The sequence below is a fragment of the Coloeus monedula genome (genome assembly GCF_965178545.1).
Source record: "Coloeus monedula genome assembly, chromosome: 16".
In the NCBI taxonomy this organism is placed as follows: Eukaryota; Metazoa; Chordata; class Aves; order Passeriformes; family Corvidae; genus Coloeus; species Coloeus monedula.
Genome location: NC_138796.1, coordinates 1,659,005 through 1,681,574, shown reverse-complemented (window position 1 = coordinate 1,681,574; position 22,570 = coordinate 1,659,005). Strand labels below are relative to the sequence as shown.

General features: G+C 37.9%; 1 protein-coding gene across 2 annotated transcripts in view; it reads right to left on the bottom strand.

Annotated features, from left to right (window-relative positions):
• The window catches only part of VPS35L (VPS35 endosomal protein sorting factor like), a 46,827-nt gene that overhangs the window by 6,831 nt on the left and 17,426 nt on the right, over window positions 1-22,570 (bottom strand). For both annotated transcript variants that reach the window (XM_082292216.1, XM_082292215.1), the window contains exons 16-27: window positions 21,739-21,850; window positions 21,413-21,529; window positions 21,007-21,060; window positions 20,504-20,584; window positions 19,591-19,653; window positions 18,425-18,510; window positions 17,370-17,450; window positions 14,999-15,062; window positions 12,911-13,009; window positions 12,043-12,120; window positions 10,774-10,888; window positions 749-888 (exon numbers count right to left, since the gene is read on the bottom strand). In XM_082292216.1, coding sequence (XP_082148342.1) covers window positions 749-888; window positions 10,774-10,888; window positions 12,043-12,120; window positions 12,911-13,009; window positions 14,999-15,062; window positions 17,370-17,450; window positions 18,425-18,510; window positions 19,591-19,653; window positions 20,504-20,584; window positions 21,007-21,060; window positions 21,413-21,529; window positions 21,739-21,850 — 1,090 coding nt within the window. The remainder of the gene's footprint in view (window positions 1-748; window positions 889-10,773; window positions 10,889-12,042; window positions 12,121-12,910; window positions 13,010-14,998; window positions 15,063-17,369; window positions 17,451-18,424; window positions 18,511-19,590; window positions 19,654-20,503; window positions 20,585-21,006; window positions 21,061-21,412; window positions 21,530-21,738; window positions 21,851-22,570) is intronic.

The following is a 22,570-nucleotide window of genomic DNA, read 5'->3' as shown; positions in this document are numbered from 1 at the left end:
CTCTGACAAGGACTGGGACACCACCATGCTGTGTGCTGCTTCACCAAACATGCAGTCAAAGGAACAAGGAAGGAGAAAACCGCTGAGGTTTCAGCAAGGAGGAACAACCCACTCTCTCCAAGAACAAATGAAACTTTTTTTTTCTGTTCTTCCAGATTAATTTACAATTTCCCCTCATCTTTTAGATATAACTGAAAATACTGCAGGGAAAATGACATCTCCCTCTAAACTTGACAATTAGTTCAAACCTGGAAGAGTGTAGAATGGTAGTACTTTGTGAAATACTCATCAGAAGAGGAAGGTTATGCCAAAACACATTTTCCAATTACTGTTTTCACTCAAATGATTAGGCAACCTATAACAAAGTAACTGAAACTCATAGGAACTAGAGCTCTATCTTTTTCCCATCCTCATGTATTAGAGTTTCTTGAGTACATAGCTAATAAACCAGTAAGTGATGTTTACACAATTAAATGATGTTGAGATTTCACTCTACCCCAAATCCACTTATGAGAGATGTTACTGAGAGTGGCAGTGCTGTACCTCCACCTCCACACAATTGTTCTGCCTCCTCATGCTGCACTGGGGTGAGTGATTTTGCAGCCAATGAGCAGATCAGTTCATCTTTTCATGGAAAACTAACCACTGCCTCTCCCACTCCAGAAGCCCAGTCTACTCTAAATTTTTAAACAGGAAATTCAAAATAGTCTGTACTAACTTATGAGCTATTCATACACAGTCAACTTACCGGAACAACTAATAATGTGGAAAAAAAATTACAAAGGAATTCGAGGAGGAAGGCATCAGAAGGTCGCATCTTTCCATCTACACTGATCATTTTTGGCACTTCAGGAACAAGGCTCACTGCAGCTTTGAAAAAAGCATCAGCTGCAAAATAAAAATAGAGTTGCTGTTACATCGCTCCAGCTGTGGTGGCAGTCATGCCTCTGACCCAATGGCTGCTTTGAATTTGTTTCAAATAGATTACAGAAAATGAACGTGCTTAACTGCAAAGAAACCCAAGACTCAGCAGTGGTCTGATTCTTGAGAAATCTGTGTTAAATCAAATGATGCTGTTTCTCCAAAGGAAGTTCCCACATCACTCAAGACTTCTGAAATTATAACTCTTTTCCTTTGCATAACAAGGAGACACCATCATTTCATATGTATTGCATATAGAATAAGAAATTAGCACATGACTCAAAATTGACTTATCAAAGAAATGCTTATGCCAGGAGAATGGGGAATCCAAAGGGGGGAAAAGGCTCATGCAATCTTGTTCACCAATTCATTCACAAAAGGCTGTTGAAGTTCTAAGGAAATACCAACAACTTCGTTTTTCGAATTATTTAAAATCCCTAAAAGTAAAATATTAATATAGGACCAGAATCTGGGGTATTGCTGGTTACCTAGATAAAAGAAATTTTTCCAAGAATCACAATACAGGAATTAGACAAACCATCCACCATTACAGCCTTGGCAAAATAGCTATGAAGAGGTTTTTCAAACTCTGTATTATGTCTCTAATCTTACAAAAATATAAATTCCAAACACTCGAACATCTATTCCTCAGTTTCTTAATATTCACAAATTAAAAGCAACAGTATTTTCCCTCTTACACTAGAAGACCTCCCATATATGCTGAGTTCACAAAAAATTTCTGACAGCAACATTGTTTTGCATTTTCTTGGCAACATATCAGAATATCCAAGTATCCACATCCCACTGAAGTTGTTGAGCCACATACTTCAAAGCATCCTTCAGAATTAATACCGTATCTTTATTTTACAGGAACACAGACCAAGGCCATGTAATCAGATTTTATCAAAGGCAAAAGCAGAATTCTTGGTGAAAGCCACGAGGTGTTACATGGCTGGGATGGAGATACCACTGACAGGCAGGCATGGGCATTTCCAGGAGCGCAGCTTGCTCTGGAAAAATTCATTTGAGACTCCAAGCAAATTTGCTAAATATAGTACCAACTGATATCTAATTTAAGCTTATGAGGAATACCAGGGAAACATGTGCTTTGGAAAAACTGTAGTTCTTCTCACTCTTATTTTTTTTTCAGCATACAAGTGCTCAAGCCCTTCTGGACTCTGTAGTGCTTAGAAGGCAGACCCCTTCCATCAAACACTGTCCTTCCTTTTATTCTGCACATTTATTTTGAGGTGAAAGAATGTTTATTTCAAACAACTTATAAGTTTAGACAGCCAACCCAAAGGAAGGTATGTAATCTTTCCCTGAGCTTTATTTGAGGAAGGAAGGCAGCAGCAGATGTTCATTCTAGCACAAGTAAATGAATCGCTGTCACTTCCACAGTTGTCTCATCAGAAAAAAACCAAAAGTACACATCCCACATCACCATACAATAAAAACATGTGGCCAGACAAACGAAAAAAATGTGCCTTAGAGAATAGTCTGCATACCAAAGTACCCATGTCTGTGCTCCTGCCTTCTGAAGTTATTTTGTGACAGGACGAGAATGACCTGTGCAGCAGCGTCCGCAGTGAAAAGAGCTGCAAAGTACCTCACCCTAATTTACAGCCTGCTCTCCCAGCAATCACAATCCTGCACATTCTGCTCTAACCTTCTGCCATGGTGCAAACCCAAAACCTCTCATCTTCAATCTGAAAACCTGAAGTTTGATTCAATTTACTTTTCTTGCCACCTGCCGTTGCTGTGAATGAGCAGCTCCAGAGCCACGAGCTCCCTGGTTCCTCCTGCTGCTGCGAGCAGTGCCCGGCTCCCCCGCAGGTGCCTGCCCACACCACCGACCTGCCCGTGCTGCCACAAAGTGCCCGTGCTTCCATCTGCCCTGTCCATGGCAGTGGCACAGCTGCTGCTCCCGGGCTGTCTCCATGTGCCTGCTGCCCCCATGGCCACAGGGCCACCCTGCAAACCCCCCACACTGTCACTGTCCCAGCACAACGGCGAGACTGAGGCTCTTGCCCCACACTTTAATCTTTGTTCCTTGCCTTTTTCCCCTTGCTTCCCTTTTGCTTTCCCCAAAAAGGCAATACAGCACAAACCAGCTGTATTTCATGTTGGTACATCCAAAAGAACTGGCGAAGGAGAATACGTTCATTTTGCAGTAAGTCCTGCCAATCTGTGCTAACTATGAAATGGTTTTATCCTGGAACACTAAAAGCACATTTATCCAAGATATACGTGCTTCATAAGAAGCAAAAATAAATGCACATCAATGCCAATGTTTTTATTACAGACTGCAGAAAATGACCTGTCCTCTGAACATTACCATCCTGGCAGAGAGGTGTCAGAGTATGCGCACATGCTCTGAGTTTGGAGAAAACGCTCACTAAAAAAGTTGTCACAGACATGCTATTTTTTCAAGTATGAAATGAGCATCAGTGTTTCATTCTGAATTACATTAATTATGATGTTATGCAATGATGGTTTCTCTGCATCTTTAAAATTTTTTAGACTATTGCTATTACTGTAGAGATGTTTCAAAACAAAACCACGCATCGCTTTTCCTGGCTTCCAAAAGATATAAGGAACCACTTAAAAAGCACTGAAAACCACAACATGTTTTGTTATGGTTCTTGATTAAAAAGGCTTCTTCTGATGAAGGATGCTGTTTTCTTATCTGCCTAAAGTACAATACTGCTTCTAAAGTGAACCACTGTACACTGGATAAGGGGAGAGCAGCCTGTGCATTACAACAAATCACCATGATGAAGCTTCCCCGACTGCTGTTAATATCTTGTGCAGTGCTCCAAACGTAACATACTTCACACTTCACTGAATTCATCCTTTCACAGCAGCTCCTTCATTTTGGTGTACCATAATCCTATAAATCTTTCCCCCAAGCATACATGCTGATCTTCAGGCTACAAAAACTAATAGTCTTGGATATCCAAGTCAGCACTTCCAGAAATAGCCTTCCACAGAAGAAAAAGCAAGTGAAATTGGTGTTGAATGTTTTGCTATTGACAGTATTCATGATGGCACATGTAGAGGTTTAATTATACCTACACACAACTACATGTACTTCCATATATTTCTATATATCAATCTCTATATAAAAATTCAGCTTGCATTGTATTTTCTGTATCTCTGATAGCCAATTAAACTGTACGAATTTAAGATTTCAGGCAGATAAAAATAAGGAGGAAAAAAGTCAGAGATGGGAAAACAATTAAACTCCTTAAGTCCACCTTCAAAGAGCAAAAGGGAGCGAGTTTGACATACCTACCCAAAGTATTTTTAGTCACGGGTACAATTACACCGGGCTAAGTCCACCCAAAGGACAAAACCAGGGACCATGCACATCTTCTGCATTCCACACCACTTTCCTGTCTCACAACACTGTCAAACCTAATTTAATACTCTGAAGATTTTGCTTCCACATCCAACAGATGTTGCAAATTTAATGAAGCTTGTACTCCAGCGCAAAAAATTATTGGGAGGCAAGCATGGCAGTTTTGTTACCTTCTTTTTTCTATTAAATAAATTAATCCATTACTGTTTTGACAACCAAGCATTCTAATCATTTGAATCTCCTTCTCCTCACATTGGTGAGGTCACTGTGAGAGTTTTGCCACATTGTTGAAATGTGGTTTTCCCTTGAACTACTGCAAATTGTTCTCCATCTTAAAGTTCTCTGTACATCACTTCCAATCCAGAAACAACAAAGAATTATTTGAAGGAAGAAAGCAGAAATTAGAAAATGAATTCACTGCTACTTGGTGAGCTGGAATGTACTATGCTAATTCATACTATTTCATGCTATGAAGTAGCTGCAGATAAAAAGGTAATTATGTGGATGAAGCTTGGTAGAGCCAGTTTTAGGCATGGCTTGATCAGAGACTGTTACAAGGCATTAGTACTCAAAGGCGTGCAGAGGCGTAAGTGGAGGATTCGTACAGGGCCATCACACAGTATCAGCAAGGACACTGGACACAAGATTGTTTTATTCTCAAGGTGTAATCAGTAAATGCAACACACACCCCACCCCACTGCCTTCCCTCCCACCCAGAAAAAAACCAAACCAAAAATCAACCTCAAATTTCAGCCTGCCTCTCTAAATTCCATGTAATCCCTAAAGATTGTGAGGTACCACATCAGCGGCAGTTTCTAAAGAAAGCTCCACCAGTAATACTGAAAATTTTGAAATAATAAATGCTGCAGTTAAATACTATTGTTTCTAATGTTATTATGAGGCCAAAAAAAAAAAAAATCAAATGAGCAGACATACAGAAAAACATGATACAAGGCTGGAAAGTCTATATGGTTTTTGCAGAGAGAAATCATTCCTCAGAAGTCTCTCAAGTCTTCCAAAGAACCAGCAAAACTGTGTTTAAAAGTAACTCAGTTAATAAATATTTAGATTTAAAAGAACTTTTAATATTTATCCTTATAGAAATGGCTCTTTAAACAACTAAGCTGAAAGAAGATAAGGAAGAAAGTCCTCATGAGGGTACATAACTTAATAATGGATGGGGTGTATGGGGAAAGGAGAGGGAATAACAAGTTTTCACAGTGGAGCAAAATGACTACTGCATTCCTTAAGGTTTTGCAGACATGTCCTTACGATGAGCTGGGAGGTGACAATGTTTGCAGACTGGTCTGGAACGTGACTGCAAAGCATTGCAGATGGATCTCATGATTCTGAGCAATAAAGCAGCAGATGAACTCTAATATTAGTAAGGCATGTGGGGAAAGAGACAGCCCTTGCTATAACTATAGAAAGAGAAGCTCGAAATAGGCTATTTACACTCATGAACGATTTTGGAGTCATTATAGATGGTTTCCTGAAAACTACATCCTAAACAGCTGTTGAAAAGGCAAGGCAATTATAAGAATCACTAGGAGAGTAATGGAAAACTGAGGTGTCATTGTATCATTTATACTGCTGTTATGCATTTATACCTGGAATAATCTAACCTAGTCCTAATCTTCCTATTTCCAAAAGGAAAAAGTGATTAAAAAGGTGCTAGGGCATGGAACTGTTTCCTTATTGGCAATAAGGAATAAAGGCAATACTGACAACAAATTCTTCAGGAACTTACCAACTACATCATCTCACAGACAGCAAGAAGAAAATGAATCAGGAATGACTGAATTCTGCTCCAGCAGATCAGCTGCATGCTCTGAGCCCCTCACCTAACATTTAACATAAACAAATCCCTAAACATTAGACTTCCAAGTAGCAGGTAACTGTGGAACTCACTACCACATGAAGTTACAAAGGCCAGAAAGTAAAAATTGATTTAAAAAATTAAATTCCTGAGGACTGGTCCATCTGTTTTATTAAATACCATGGCCTGGGCATTACACAAGCTTTGTTGAAGGATGTATTAAATCACCTGCACCTGAAAGCCAAGAAGCATCATTCTACATTATTTTTTCCCTAGTAGATGCTACTAGACACTTTCAAAAACAGGTCATGGGCTAGACAGACTTGAAGAACTGACAAACTGATATAAAGTACTAGTCTGAAAAGCTTACAGAGACAGAGCTGTCACCTCTCACCTCATACAGAAAAGTGATTGGCTGGGACAAAGAGGGGAACGAGAAAAAGCTCAGGAAATAGGAGAAGTCTCCCACTGTGGAAGTCCCAGGTAACAGCAGAGGTCACAGTTCTGTCCAAAGGAAGCAACACTTCGTGTTTCTAGTAAGGAAAACAGTATGACATCTATCTTTTCCCAAAGCTCTTATTGCCTTCAAGGAAAGCAGTATTTTAAAAGATAACAGAGACAGCATATACCAATCTCACCAGAGAAATATGAGCCAAGAAGTCACAGTATCTGTAATTAAGAGGAAAATCTCTTCAGGTTCCTATTTCTCCAAATTCTTTACCTCAAATTCTCTCTATTTATATTCTTTGGATCCATAAAGATTTCAGGAGATTAGGAAGAAATACTAAAAACTGTTACCTAATGCTACTGAGAATATACTCTAAACCATTATTAGACTATGATTTAAAATTACTTGTTAGATATTCCATACCATACTTTCTCCAGAGTGTGACTGAAGCCTTTAGAGAACACTCATGGAAAAGTAACATTTTCTGCAGTAGAAAAGAAATTATTTTTGCAATCTACTGTGTAACTGTGTTTTAGGCACAAATGGAAAACAGAACAAATACCTAGAAGTACATTAAGCACTAAGAATTTAAATCTACATTGGCTAAGCCAAAGGTCTGCAGCAGTTGATCTGAGGGACAGGCTCTCCATTTTTATAAAGTTTAATGTTTGACAATATCCCAGTGAAATTAGTCACACAGAATCAGCTGAATTACCTTATTCACTCAGCACATTATTTCTCAACTGAGGCAAAGATTTCACAGCCTTTAAAACAAAAATACTGCTAACACACATTACCAGAAAGTTATGTCATCTCTACCTACCTGCTGAATGCTGTGATCAAACATTAAAAACTCATGCTGTCTCTTTTTTGACAGACAAAAGTAGCATTTTCCACAGGAAGGAAATATGTGCAATTAAAATCATACCTGTATCTCAGAAGTCCAGAAGAGTGACACAATGGAGCATGCATTTAATCTCAATTTAGTCCAAGCAGCCCCACAACAGAAAGCATGACCAATGAGAATTTATTATTCTCTGTTGGCAGCATGCAGTGCTCAGTGGCTCAGCTAAGAAAAATGAAAAGCTCATCTCTGTAAAATCTAGCATCTTCCTTTCAAAGGTGGGCTCTTAATAGGCTCTCCAGAGGTACAAACTATGCAACCAGGGCCAATTCACCTAAAACACTTTAAACATAATTACAAATTCATTTTATTCAAAGCAGGGTTTGGGAGCTGGAGATGAAAGAGACAGCAGTCATTTTTAATACACACTGAACATTCTCAGACAGACATCCGTCTGCGTATTAATGCTGGAGTTTCATGAGCCTATAAATTCAGAGTTCTGACCCAGTTTCATTGTCTTAAGGAAAATCTATTCCAGGATAAATTACAATTTTCTAATACTGAAGTATTTGGATGAGTTCAAACACTTGATTTGATTAACAGTGTGGCAAATCCCAGCAGGCAAGGCTGGGCTAGAGGAAATGGGAACAGCGAGACACGGGGACTGATGGTCTGCTACTGCTGCCCCTTGAGACTGGGAGTGAGGCAAAACCCAAACTCTTCCAGCTATAAGCAGATTAGCTGTGGCTCTCCAATTGCTGATAGTTTATCAGTGCAATCCTCAGACTCATAAATTCATTTACTGTTATGACCTGGACATCCTCCTTTTTCCAGATAGATACATTGGCAATTTAGAGAAATCTTCCTATTGCCAACAGAAGTTGTGGAACTCAATTTTGTTATGTGTTTAAGTGAAAAGTCAACTCACTGAAACAGCTGGACTCCTCATAGGAATTTAAAACTGAGACAAATCCAAGACTTTACCTTGCTAAAAACAACAGCTGGAATCTTCAAGGAGGACGTGCATGCACACACACTCATGCATGCACCACTGCTGACTCAGTGGATCAGGCACATTACCTTTCAGCTTTATTTCTCTCCACAATTTTAAACCAATTAAGCTAATTCAAATCAGCATGAAATAAAGGTTACAGACAAGGCACAATTTCCCTTCCTGGCCTAATGCTATCATTAATGGCACGCTCTTAAATCTTCACTTCATGCTGCACTGGTTTTAGTAGATCAGTGTCTAATTGGCACCAGTTAGCTCAGTTAACTGACTGGAGTGAAATTTGCTGTAATGAATTAATCAGTACCTCTTACTTATTACTCATTCAGTTGAGATTCAGATTAAACTGTGTGAAAAGTAACTTTCAAAGACACATTATGTGACTTGAGTGCATCAACATATGGAAAGACAGTTCACAAAAAATGTCCCAAGACAGTGCCTAACTGTTTAACACATGCTAAATTACTCATGCAAATGACACGTCTCTGAGTAGAAATTATACCCAAAATAGCTTTGCTAAGGGAGCAAAAAAAGTGCCTAACAATAAAACCTTGGTAAATGAAGTGAGTTACTGAACATCAGTTTTGCTCCTGCTTCATTTTAACAAAAGCAAAGATGAACCAAATGCTCCTCTCTCTAGTTTGTGGGTCTAAAATTCAGGAGAGTGGGGTTAATAAGCATGTAGTTTAGAGACTGAGTTCATAATACTTTGCATATACCTGCTACCTTAAAAGATTTCAGGATAGGGATCCTGTTAATTGTTTAGTGAGTGCACTGTATTCGTGTGTCAAGCAACAGCTGTGCACATTTGTAAACTCTCACACTGAAAAATCTGGACAATTGTTGGGGCCCAGGAGTCTCACTGAGAGAAGAACGAGATCACAAAAATAGTGGAAAAGCAGTTTATAAGTTGAAAGATAATAAATCACAGAGTGGGTCCCAACATGATCAGGCAATAATCCTCAAAGACCAAATATTACAGAAAAACTGCTTTGGGTTTAATTCCAGTGAGAGAAGCTCTGCAGAACAGCATCAACAATGAAAACTGCCATACAAGATAAGGTAGGCTGGTCAATTAAATAAAACACCATAGGAAGAAAAAGTGGGCCCATTTTATATAAACTCTGTTATCTACAAAGAAACTGCACAATGCTAATTGCACAACAACAGACTTTGCAGATCTTTTATTTGCACAACAAACTTGGACACAACAGTCAGCTTTACTCTAAATCTCTCTGCTCTGCTGTATGGGCAACATCAGATTCAAAACAAAGAAATACAACAGTCACTGTGCACTAAAAAGTCTTAATCAGCATCCTAAGTCAGCTTGTTTGTGCAGCTGGAACTTGCTGGTAAATGCAGAGCTTGGAAAACAAGCTTTCGTGAAGAAGCACAGAGCTAACACAAAGAATTAATAGCCACAACAAAAGATGTTGCAAAGTAATCCAATTTATTACTCTCACAGCTCCACTGAAAACGTGTAAAGGAAAAAAGCATTTACCATTGGAGAGCAGACATTTAAAGTCAAGATTAAAATTGCAAAACAAAGTAGAATGACATCACTTTAAAAAGCAAAAGAAAAATACTGCAAGCAGTTGAAAGTGTAAGAAGAATTTGGAATACACAACTGGCTTCCATTTGTAACATGAACAGGAACAAGATCATATTAAATGGTAATACAGACTTAATGCTCATTTTGGTGCCAGAATAGCTCCCATTTTTTTCCCCAAATCACTTTTTGTCAGAATCTCCTATTACTTAACACTGAACTACCAGGATAGCTGAAAATGTGCTCAGGCTCTGGTTCAATCAATAAGTCAGATCCAAAACCAAGAAAATACATTTTTCAGTCTTCATATGACCTGATATTACCCCATTGTTTCACTCTGATATAGTGGCACATTTTCTTGGCTAAGCATTTATCATGCATGTGCAAGATTCTGCTGTCACTGACCTAACTTAGAATTCTTTTCCAGCTCATTGGTGAATTTTGTCAGTCTGTGAACTACTACACAGATGCTTGTTTCTTTTTTCAGTTATAATAAAGCACATAATCTGTGATTAGAGTGCTTGTATAATTATGCAGGAGAAGAACATTCCATGCTTTCCATAATTCTTAAGGAATTTAGGACAACCTGCCTCATGGCCAGGACTATGTCAGCTACAGTCAGCTGTCTTGGCTATTGAGATCACACTGAAGAGCTGCTTTAATATGAGAAGTTTTTACTTTAAGAGTGTTTGAAACAGGGCTGTATTTTAATTGCATCATAAATATACATACGACTTAGGATATCAACCAAGTTATTATTCACAGTTAGAAATATTTCTGAAATAAGAGAACCTTTAAGTAGACAAATTCATGCCTTACCTTGAGAAAGGCACTGGTTTGCCAGAGCTACCTGTCCAGAGTGTAGATACAGATTAAGACGTGTGAAGATACTGCTCAGAGATGGAATTGTAATGAAGCAGAAGGCAACACAAGCCTAAAGTAAAGAAAAAAAAATTTGAATAAAATTCCTATCTCAGAGTTACAGCAATTCTTACTGATTTAAATACACAATTAGGAATCAAAATCTGCAGATCAGTTTTGGGAAAGATTTTCAAGACAAAGCAAATATTATGTGAAGCCCAAAATCAGCAATTTGGAATTTCTAATGAGTATTTCAAAATAATTATAAATTTGTTTTTTTATTGTTACTATTACTAGATAAGCTCAAAACTGACTCTCTGTGACTGTAGCTCAAAGAGTTCCTCCCTCCTCAGGTAACCACCTTGCAGCTCAAGACCAAAAGCCAACTAGAAAAGCAGATTAGAGTCCTCAGGGACAAACCATCTGCCAAGGTGGTCCGAGCAGGTGCACTGTGTGTACTGGGGAGAAGGCAGACCGAGCCCAGGGTGCTGCAGCTGCACACCTACAGGCACAGCCCAAACCCCTGGGTGGAGCAAGGAGCCCCCAGGCAGAGAGAAGCTGGCCAGTGTCAGCCCAGCCATCCCCTGCCCAGGACACCACGCACAGGTGCCATGAACTGAAGCCCAAACAGCTTCTCACGTGCAGATGGACACATCCTGGTTGCCATGTTTCAGGTTAGAAGAAGGGAACACAAGCAACTTGGCTATCCTGTGATGGCCTGTGCATAGCTCAAAGCACATTTGACCATTCCTACACAGACTCAGAGGCACTAAAGCTGAAAGGAGCTTGAAATTCAAATCCTGATTTCAGCATATCAGCACTGATATCATGAGACAGAAGTTTGAATATATTTTTTACCCCATCTCCCATTCTCTCTGTGACCGAGTTACATAGAAATTTGGTATGTTATTTCAAATATAATTTGGAAAGCTGAGCTTTCCAGAATTCATACAAACACCTCTCTGGTGAACCTTCCTTTGGAGAGGGAGTCAATCTTGCTGCTCTTTTTCAACACAAAGCTGCTATTAGATAGTTTGGGACTTTTTTTTCTTAAACAGCATCTTGTGGCTTTAGAGAGGAAAGACTGCTGGTAACAAGAGAAAATGGGACTACAAACAGTGTCAAAAAACACCAACATACTGGTTTTGCAAAAACTATAAACTTAGGTGGCAGCAGACAGTATTATCTGCAAAGAAAGCAGGCTCAGAGTTTATTAGTCAGACCTACCCTGACGAATGCAGCTGTCTTTCTGGAATGATTTCCTTTCATCACCCTTCTTGTTTCCATTGCTAGTTGGTTCACAGACTACACACACAAAACAAAAGCAAACCATGAAGAAAAATGCACAGCCTCAGTGGCAGATAACAAACTGCATGTTTTACTGCATGCATTTAGAGAATAGCAAGTGTCCAAAGGCTCCTGATACAGTGTGCCCTCACTGTACTCTTTAGTTTTTACTGGGAGAATTTTAGTGACTGTTCCTTAAAGCAAATATGACTTAATTTGTGAAAGATGACTTGTTCTATTCAAGCCTTTAGCTTATCCTTTCCTTCCCAGCTATAGTGCTGTCACCTCCTTGCCAGCATAGCAATCATGATTCCTAGCTAACACAGATTAAAAATCCATAAACCAAAATAATAAAAGGATTTAAGGGAAGATACAATGTTGCAAAGGAGTCAGATGCAGCTAATGCTCACCTGTGACTCAATACAGAAGAGAGATTAACCTTCCTAATCACAGCAGGACTCTGCCTGGATCTGCAGCCAAACACAGTCTAATCTTTCCTAGATGGAGGATTATAGAAGAGACAACCCAAATTCTGAATGGACGAAAGTGCCATTTATTTTATTATACATGAATTCTCTTGCAAGATAGCCCATTTTCTTTGTTGCAAGGGTACCATGCATGCCTGCCAAGCAAGAACTTAGCGTGTTTAGGGGGGTAAAACCAGAGGTGAGATCAAAATTCACTTTATAAACACCTGATTAAAATATTTCAGACTTATTTTGCCATAGACCAATAATCTGAGCAGGGAACGGGAGAACTGCAAATATATCCCCATTTATTAAGGATATGTAGATAAATTGTGGCTTACATGAATCAGCTGGACTAGAACAGGCTCCAGATTGCAAAACATTGACCTGGCTTCGACATAGAAACTCAGCTGTTGTTCAAAGTCACGGCCAAATGAAACCTGTGAAAGATAAAAGGTCCCTAGACTTTACTGCTGTAGGCCTTAAATACAGGTAAAACTGCCCACAGATAAACCACAGATATTCCAAAGTCAAAATCCCCATATATTGCTAAGGAGAAAACCCACTGGTAACAACAAACAGCAGTTGGAGAATCTCTGTTCTTCCAACTGTCTGCAATACTTGAGCTTCAGGGAAACATGAAAGTTTTACTGGTTTGCTTTTTTGGTCTATACTCCACATGATGTTCTACTTTACAGATCAAGTATTTTTCAAGAAAACAAAATTTAAATCCTAGTTTTGTGAAGTGTTTTCAAAACTAGCAGAACTCTTGACTCTTTACGGGAGAGACAAAGGCTTGGTTTTGATCATACTTACAAAGCAAGACAAAAAACCCCAGAAAATAGAAATAGATCTGTGAATCTGTATTCAGCTTCCTCTAATTTCTAGTTGATAAGGGGCCTCCAACAGAAAACAGCATTTTTCCTAGTTAGATAAACCAGTAAGAAAAGCAGGTTTTCCTTGAGTTTGGTTAATAAATACATGCTTATATAATATGGCAAAAGCCTGTAACCTTGCATTCTGGCAGGGAAGAAGTCATAGAACAACCTTTGTGTGAGAGCAGCCCTCTTCCAACCCTGTAGATTTAAAAAACCCGAGTGCTGTCAGCTGGAGTGTCTCAGCTGTCAATTAAAAGCAGAGCATGAGGAACAGTCTCCAGGCAGTCTACATGTATGTAATTTTTTTTTTAACAGATGTAAAGGTTGCATTATTTATTATTTCTCAAGTCATATGCAAAAGAATTTTTTACAAAATTAGAATAAAATTTACATTTAATCCATACAGTGAAAGATCAAAGAAACTGCACCAGAAAACAAAGGAATGCTTCTCTCATTACAGACAACTGTCTTTGCTTTTCCTCTATTTGTACAACTGCTGATTCTTTAGTCCTAGTCTGAAGAAAACTTCCCTAAAAATATAAATTTTTCCACAAAGAAGACTGACTGTAAGGATGACTTACAATTGCTTTTTCCCCCCACATCTTAATGTGTGCTGGTTTAAATTCATAACTAGTCATTTTGCTGCTATGGGATTTTTTTCCCCCTAAACCAGGATTATCAAGACACATCAAATTTTATTCAATGCAAGAAATCCTCCTAAAGGAAATTGTACTATATTATACTGCATGTAAAGCTTAATAAAGCAAAACTATGCTAGAATATTAATTAGCAAATTATTATAGCTGAAGGAAACCAACCATCTAGAGTAAATCCATAGAACTGCAACAAAGAACAAAGAGGACAACTAGACACAGAGCCTGTCAGCTCTATGTGAAATAAAAAACAAGCATTGAGAGTACGTAGTTGGAGAATACAAAAAGCTTGAGAAAGTCTCCCTAAAACAACCTGACATCTAGAAAACAACAGAGATCAGCAAAAGATTTATTGGAATAAGCATGAGGGATGGGTTAAAAACTAATTTCAAGACAAAACACCTGGGGTTCTCCTGGGACTACTAATTTAATGATACAAATGATCTTACTTCTAAATTAAGATAAACAGAGATTTTAATAACAAAGAAGTTACACTTATTTTGTATTTTTGAAAGCTGGTATTGGTTCCATGTAGAGCTGGGTAGTGGAACTTCATTCACATAAACCAGCGACCTCTCTGATGCTTCAATTGCTGTTTAACTTTTAAATACATGCTCTCTTTTACAGAAGGTTCACAAAACTAGCAGAAAATACAGTTAAATAAACAACACATGCACTTTAAACTTTCATACTGCACCCCAGCAGCTTCAGCACTGTGTGACCTCTCTTTGAACACACACTCATTTCACTAAAATGCACTGCCTGGGGTTCTCACTGGTCTTAAGCAAGTCAGAGACTGGTCTCTGATTCAGCCACACAGGCACCTGTTCCTCATGGGGATCTCACAAAAATCCAAGCTCTAAGGTGCACCCAACAGTTGTACACAATTGTCACTCACCATTTTTATGAATCCATTTATCAGAGCTGCTAATGTTCTTTTCTCATCCTCAAGTGTTAGTGCACTAGAAAAAAAAAAATTACTTGGTAAATTTTAGAATATTGTTTATCTTATTTATCTATAAAGGTTCGAATGATACATAATATTTTATAAAGTTTTCTGTATAAAACTAATTTTAATATGAATATCACCAAGTCAGCCATGAACCAAACTTAATTCCAGATTTTAAAAAAGTAAAAATTGCTGAGTGTCTTTAGATTCTATAAAAACTTAGACTTTGGCATGAGGAGAAAGAAACTACACTAATATTTTTTACTGTAGCAAACAAATGGCTTCAGTCTTGTGTTGCAACATAAGAACTTGAGTAAGAACTAAGTCTAAAAACCTAAAGAAATTATAAAGTCTGTTCTTAGAAAAGAGTTATCCTATTTAAGGGGTAAAGCTTTTAAAATACACTTTAAATAATATACAGTGTATAACATTAGTTTATTGTTTAGTTTGGGCTTTGGTTTGTTTTGTTTAGGGTTTTTTGTTTTAACTAACCTTGCCTCAGAATTTAAGAAATAATTAACTTCACCTTGCTACAGTGCTGGTTTTCTTTACGTTTTGGTAAGAACTGAACTAAACTGATATGTAAAAAGGAGTTTCTTTTCAAAACTATCCCAGATACCTATTCTACACCAAGAGTCCAAAATCTGATTTGAAACAAATTTACATCACATAAAAATCCAGTCAGTCAAACCTGCTTCACTGAAAATGGATGAACAAAAAGTTAAATTACAATTAACTGATACAATTTAATCCCCTTACTATTATATGCTTGGCTCCAGCTTTGACCTTTAGTATATCAGTTACCAATTTCCAACTCAGACACCAGATGGGAAGAGAACAATAGTTTTACTGTATGAATTCAGTAAGGGAGGAAAGAAAACCTCAGCACGATCAGCTCATTAGTGCATTGCCAATCAAAAGAGTCAACTGATGGGCTCTGAAAGGCTCAGAAGGCTTGTAATGAGATCTCCAGGTCAGTAATAGGTTTCCAGTTCAATTGTGAGTAAGACCCCTACCAGCCTAAAGGCTGTTACCCTCCAACAGCTGTTACAGGGGTCAGCGAGCCCTACACAATGGGCTGGGAGTTTCCTGAACCAGGATGCAAAAACAGATGCAGGAGTTACTTAAAAATAATTGGAATTTATGATGATTTACCAAGAGAGATGTACAACCATCTTAGCTCAAGGAACTGCTGGTTTAAGGGATTTTAAAGGTCCCAGTAAATTATCAAATTGTTTTGGCAAGGCATCAGAGGAAGCACCAAATATGGATTGCTATAAACTGCTTTATTTTTTTTAATAAGCTGGTTTAGGTAAAATATATTGTTCTATTTAAAGGCTGAAGTGGCTTTTAGTGCAACATACAGCCAAATAAGGTACTCTAACCCCAACATAAAGCACTCTTGCTGGTATAAATTGGAATTACATGCTAAATCTGACCTCTATTGACAATAAATCTTGCATTTGTTGCCTATCAAGGATGAGAAATTTTTTTTGCAGCATCTGCCATACTAAGAGGCTCTGGGCTCAGAGTGGGAAAAGAAACTGTGCCCTTACAATTCAACTCAAACCAGAAGGAAAAAAAGAAGATCTGTCCTCCTGACAGTTAAATTTGCAGCATTGTGATCCTGGCTCTGTTTTCAATCAGACACAGATTTTGGTGTGATTTTTGCAAGTCACCTACAAACCACAATGTTTTCCACACTGCACAACTGCTATTGAAACAGTGAGGGTGCAACAGGGCACAGGGGACCCCAAACAACCTCAGCTCTCAAAGTCAAGGGCAAAATAGAAGAGGAGGAATTAGGGGAAAGATATAGATGGTTCAAGAGCTTCTAGTTCTAGCCTCCCCTGCTCAAGTTCCTAGAGATCTTTCAGGTATGCTTTTAAAGATTTCACACCCTTTTGTAATGGCTGAAAATAGTGGCCCACAAAAAGGTATAACTGTACAGCAATCTGTGCTTTAGTAGCTACATAATCACTTAAATCTCAGAAATAGCTTAGTATTCACTGTAACTCAAAGATTACATTGTTTCACTCTCAAAATATTCTGAAGATTGGATTGTGAAGTGTCTCTGCTTCACTAGAAAACTACAGAACCGCTGCTACTACCCTTTTAAAATTCTGCTTCAGTATTCAAAATACAGCAGTAATTAAAGAGCAAATGGTACGTGCTGCCACTTCATTGCACAGCTCTTCCCTCAGCACTAATTGGATTCATGTCCTAATCCACCTTGAAACAAATAGCCTCAGAAACATGAAACCACATCAGGCAGCCCAGCTTGGCATAAATGAGAGTTCTTAGTAGAAGTTCATCTTACTTCACAGAGTCATGCATCGTCTTACAGATATGCAGGAGAGCATTGAGTATAACGGGATCCTTCGTCGACTCCTGCTGATGCCTAGAAAGTATTTAGAAAAAGTGGTGAAAAATCCTGCTCTGTCAAAACAGACAACAACGACTAGAATAACACCCATTTAATGCATAATTCCAGTCACCAGCACTGTATGACACTGCACAAGTTTTAAGTTCATTTGTGAACCAAGGGAACACCAACAATCACATGGTTAATAGATGTACAATTCCAATAAATGCCAGTCAAGAAATATTATCTTAATATACACAGCTGAAGTGCCAAGCCACAGACTGACTCCTTAATGGACACAGGAAGGCAGACGTGTGATACATGGAGGCAATCTAAGAACATCAAAACAAAACAATCCTGGATTTACCAAGATATAATATAATTCCTCAGCTACTTAGGGACAGACAGGAGGGATCAGTGTCATGTTTAGGTACAGAGCCACATGTGCACTGCAGCTCCACTAAGGTGATTAAGGGGCCACACCATCTCTCATATGAGCAAAGCCCCCGGGGAGAGAAGGATTGGGAGGCTCAGCAGTGAATAGAAATACCTGAAGGGAAGGTGAAAATGAGAAAAATGTTTCAAGAAACTTGTTAATTATTTGAAAAGAAAAGGACTGCTTGACTTTCAGAGCAGCTGAATATATTTTCATTTTCTAAGTTCATTTTCAACTGTAGCAGTACTCCATTCTGTGCTGTCACAGCAACTGGAATGTGAAATAGATTTCATAAACCAACAAAGGCAACACAAGAAAAAAAAAAAGCTCAGAGAACAACTATTCTGTTAACTCACAGTAAGTCAGCATCAATATAATTACTTCAACTCAGCTTTCTTTGTGAACAGTCAAACAGTCCATCAATAAATAACAAAATTGACACATTTTCTTTTTTCTTTCCCACAGCCTGGAAAACCTTCACAAACTAAATAGCCAATGTACTGACTCCTCTAGCCATCTTTCAATATGTTTCTCAGCCTCCAGAGTGCATTTCACCTCAGCAGTCCCCACTTACTTAATAAAAGATTCCATAATGCACTTGCAAACCTCCACTCTCACACTTTCCTTCTGGAACATATCCAGAAATGGCAAGAATTTCTCCTGAAAGTACAAATACATAAACAAGTAAAATCAGGTATGTTACTAACAACACACTAAAACAATAAATATTTTGGATAAGTTTTATAAGCACAGTTATTTACGTAAAATTATTTTCATCTTTTTTGAAAACAGTAATTCATCTCAAAGGATGAAAAAGTGGAACAAATGGAAAGGGTCTGCTGGCTGAAAGATGTATCAATTTATTGACTGCACAGATCCAGAAGGGAGCACAAAATACAGAACTGCTTGAAACTAATGTTGCACTTTATTTTTAAAAGCAATTATATGCTTCAAACACCTTAAGATCATGACAAATTCAGACAGCTATGGAAAAAAAAGGTAAGATATTAAAAACAATTAAAACAGTGTACACATCATCAACAATTTTGCGTGTATCCAGAGCAAGTTAAGAACGCCTAAGACATTTAAACTCCATTCAAAGATAAGGGTCTAAGTTGTTAACATACTAAAATACTTCGTTTCTGTATCATCTCAAGAATATAGTGAGGGTAAGTTTTTCCAAATTATCCAAGCAATTTGTGAACAAGACTTGACTCCAAATCCATAGCATCAGTCTTGAATGCTACACTTCAGATGATTTCTGTACTTTGACACACACTGTGTACTGTCTTTGTTTCTATTTTTCTACCTCATATACAGTCTCTGACCTCTCTGAGTTCCACTTTGTTTCAATGCCAAATGTAAGTGCTATGAGAGAGCATGTTAAGCATGTATCATAACACAGAAGCAGCTATCAGCAATTACATTAACACACACACACACAAATAAATGGTGTTTTACCTTGCATTGATTGTCACTTATGCCACAGTAAAAAAACAAACTCAGAGAATTTAACAGCCTAATGAAAAGAGCAGAGAAAATTGGAACTGAAATAAGAAGTACTTAAGTAGTAAGCAGCAGAAAGCTCACAACATATTTCTGCACTTAGCTACTTGATAAAAAATCCTTCCATTCTGTGAACCTGTAAAGAATCTAAATATCCCAGTCAGGTAAATTCTCTTGCAGAAACAGTGCCAAAACAGTTCTTCTTAAAAATTTATTAAACAGAATATCACTTACCACTGAAAAAAGCAGAGCAAAGTCATAGATATAGGTAATAACCTTCTGAATAATTGACTGCAGCTAAAAGGGAGAAAAAGGAAAAGTGAAAAAAACCAGGGAAATTATTGTAATATGAGTTAAATTAAGACTATCCACACCAGAGATTGTTCTTCTCTAGTTATTCATAGTAAACTCTTTTGAAAGATGCTTCAAGCATTCATCAATGTAATTTCTTTCCCCAAACCAGGACAGACTATGCTGCTCCTACACACTTTTCCAACACACCCTTCAGAACCCATATTGAACAGAGGCTGACCAGCCTGCCCAGGCTTTATTTGCTCTTCACTTCCACAGTTAGACACATTTTTTTCAATTTAGAGTCTCTATGTCCTCCAGCTCTCTGCACTAAAAAACTCAGCCAAATAAACAATGAAAAAAAACCCAAACCAGTTTGTTAAATCTTCTTTTGTAGGCACTTTTTCTACCCTCCAAGTAACCACAAAAACCTTCTCAACTAATCCATATCTCATTTGGAATTCAGTCTCAAGGACTGGACACAATAATTCACTGAAGCCTTAACAAAGCCAGGTAGAGACAGACTATTTTATGGTTTACTTCTGTTTAAACAGCCTACCAGGATTGCTAATTCCCTTCAGCAAACACCACTGTTGATGTAGGAGTTAACTACTGCTACTTCTAAATACGTAAATCATTCGGGTTTAGCATTTCTCAGAATTAAAAGATTGATGTGCATGGAAAAAAAGGAGGAATAAATCACAGCATTACAGAGTTCCAAGAGGCTTCCCAAATTACAGCTAGTGTCTAAAAATAATTATTTTGTTATAAGAGTTATCAGTAATGTTTAAGAATTAATTCCATTTAAGAAGATGCAGATCAGATTTTTACAGATTTGGCAAAATAAGTTCTTTACCTGTGGGTAAGCATCTTCAAATGCTCGATCAGGAGTCATGTGTTTGATAACATCAGCCAGAACTGTATTGACCTCTCGCTTCTGTGTAGCAAAAAACAAGGTTACAAAATACAGGAACGAAACTGGCAAACAAATCAAGTCACTAAACACCACTAGAGTAGGATCATTTACTTCCATTTGCCAAAGCATCAGCTTTTTACGGAGCTCTCGTTAAGCCAAGAACTTTAGCCATAGCTCCAGTAAATCCTTCCTTAACCTGGTCCATCTGCCATTAAAACAAAAGGATAAGAAACATTCAGGGCTGTGAGGTGGTAAAGCTTCAAAGCTGCATCATTTGTCCTCATTCATCTTTCATGAAAGGAAACGCAATTTTTCATTCCTACACACTTATACTGAATAGTTAAAGCCTTTCCATCTTTAATACCAAACTGCTTTAATACCAAACTACAGCCACTTAGTCTGTATCAGAAAAATTCAAAGGCAACAAAGTAATTTTCACCTACCGTAAAATGTCTGCAGGTATACTCCACCCACACTTCAGCACAGTTGATATAATCCTAGAAATACACGTGTCTTATGATTACCAATATTTGCAGGAGACTGTGAAAAATACACTTGCAAAAATTACACTTAAAAGAAGTAACTCCTGAGCATGCATGCAGCCCTAAAGATCTAGAACTCAAAAGCTACATTTGTGTAATAATGTTATGTAAAATTAAATTATGCTTCAGCAAAACTAAGAAAAGCAGGGATGATCTAAACATATGACCAGCCATAACATTTTTTTTGCAGCTGTGTGTATTTAGAAAAGGTAAACAACGCCATGCTAAGCACATGCTTACTGAACAACCTGCTACAACTTTGCTCTAAACACAGAATCAGTACTAAACAGAATGGACAGTAACTCACCTGTGGGTTCTTCAGCTTTGTAATCACCTTCCAGGCTTCATTTAATATTTGAAGACGATCATTTTCAGGAGGATCAGCCAATGCCAAGTTTAAGCCCAGGGAGCGAAAGAGGAGATGCTGAAAGTTAATGAGAAATTTTTAATTAAAAGCAGATAATGCATGTCCATCTGAGACTGGTCTGGCAGGTACAGTGCGCAGAAAGATTTTCAGATCAAATCACTTGAATAATTTTATTCGAGTGAATATGCAAGTTATGTCAGCAACTAAGAGCATAAAGACCTCTGTCAAAGAAAAGGAATCATTACAAATTACATACAAAATGTTACCTTTGGGAATCCAGACTCATCACACTCTTTAATCATGCCAATGAAGTCCATTGATCTCGCAGCAATAAACTCTGCTCTGAACGCTGACATTACCGAATTCAACAGCAAAGCACTGCAATGAACACAACACAGATCAATGCAGCTCAGCAGCAACTCAGATTTGGTAGTCCCTGCATTTACATTAATCTGTATTTCTTAGACTAACAACTGTCCAGCATCTATTATAAATTTTTTAAAAAGCAAGAGAATAAGGAAGAAAAGACCCTCACACAAATCGAGCTTGCTTTGATGAGGATTAATAATGCATAAGCAAAACAAGAAAACATGAAGCCACCAGATAAGGAAAAGGTAACCCAGCCTGTAGAATACTTCTTCCACACAAGTGTTTGTGAAACCCTCATTTTAGCAGGAATTTACTAGAAATATCAAGCAAACCAGGAGTAGCTGACATTTAGAAACTTACTCTCTGTTGAACTACAGTTCAGAAGAATACTTAGGGACGGCAAATCCGTGTTGAAACTTTTCTTAATTAATTATATTAATATAATATGTATTTTTTATATATATATATATATATATATATGCATTATAAAAGCCACATTTCTAGCAGCTGCATTGTTAAGATTAAAATAAACCCAAAGTCATGGTCATGGGATAACTGGCAATGACATTTAGATATTTATGATTAACCATTCAGACAGGCATTTGTGTTGTATCAAACCAAAGTCACAGTGGAAGAGTGAACTCACTGCACCACTGTAAGATCCAGTTTACTCAGCCATGAGTTAGCTCAAGAAGCTGCCTCATAAAACACTGTGCCCTTCACTGGTCT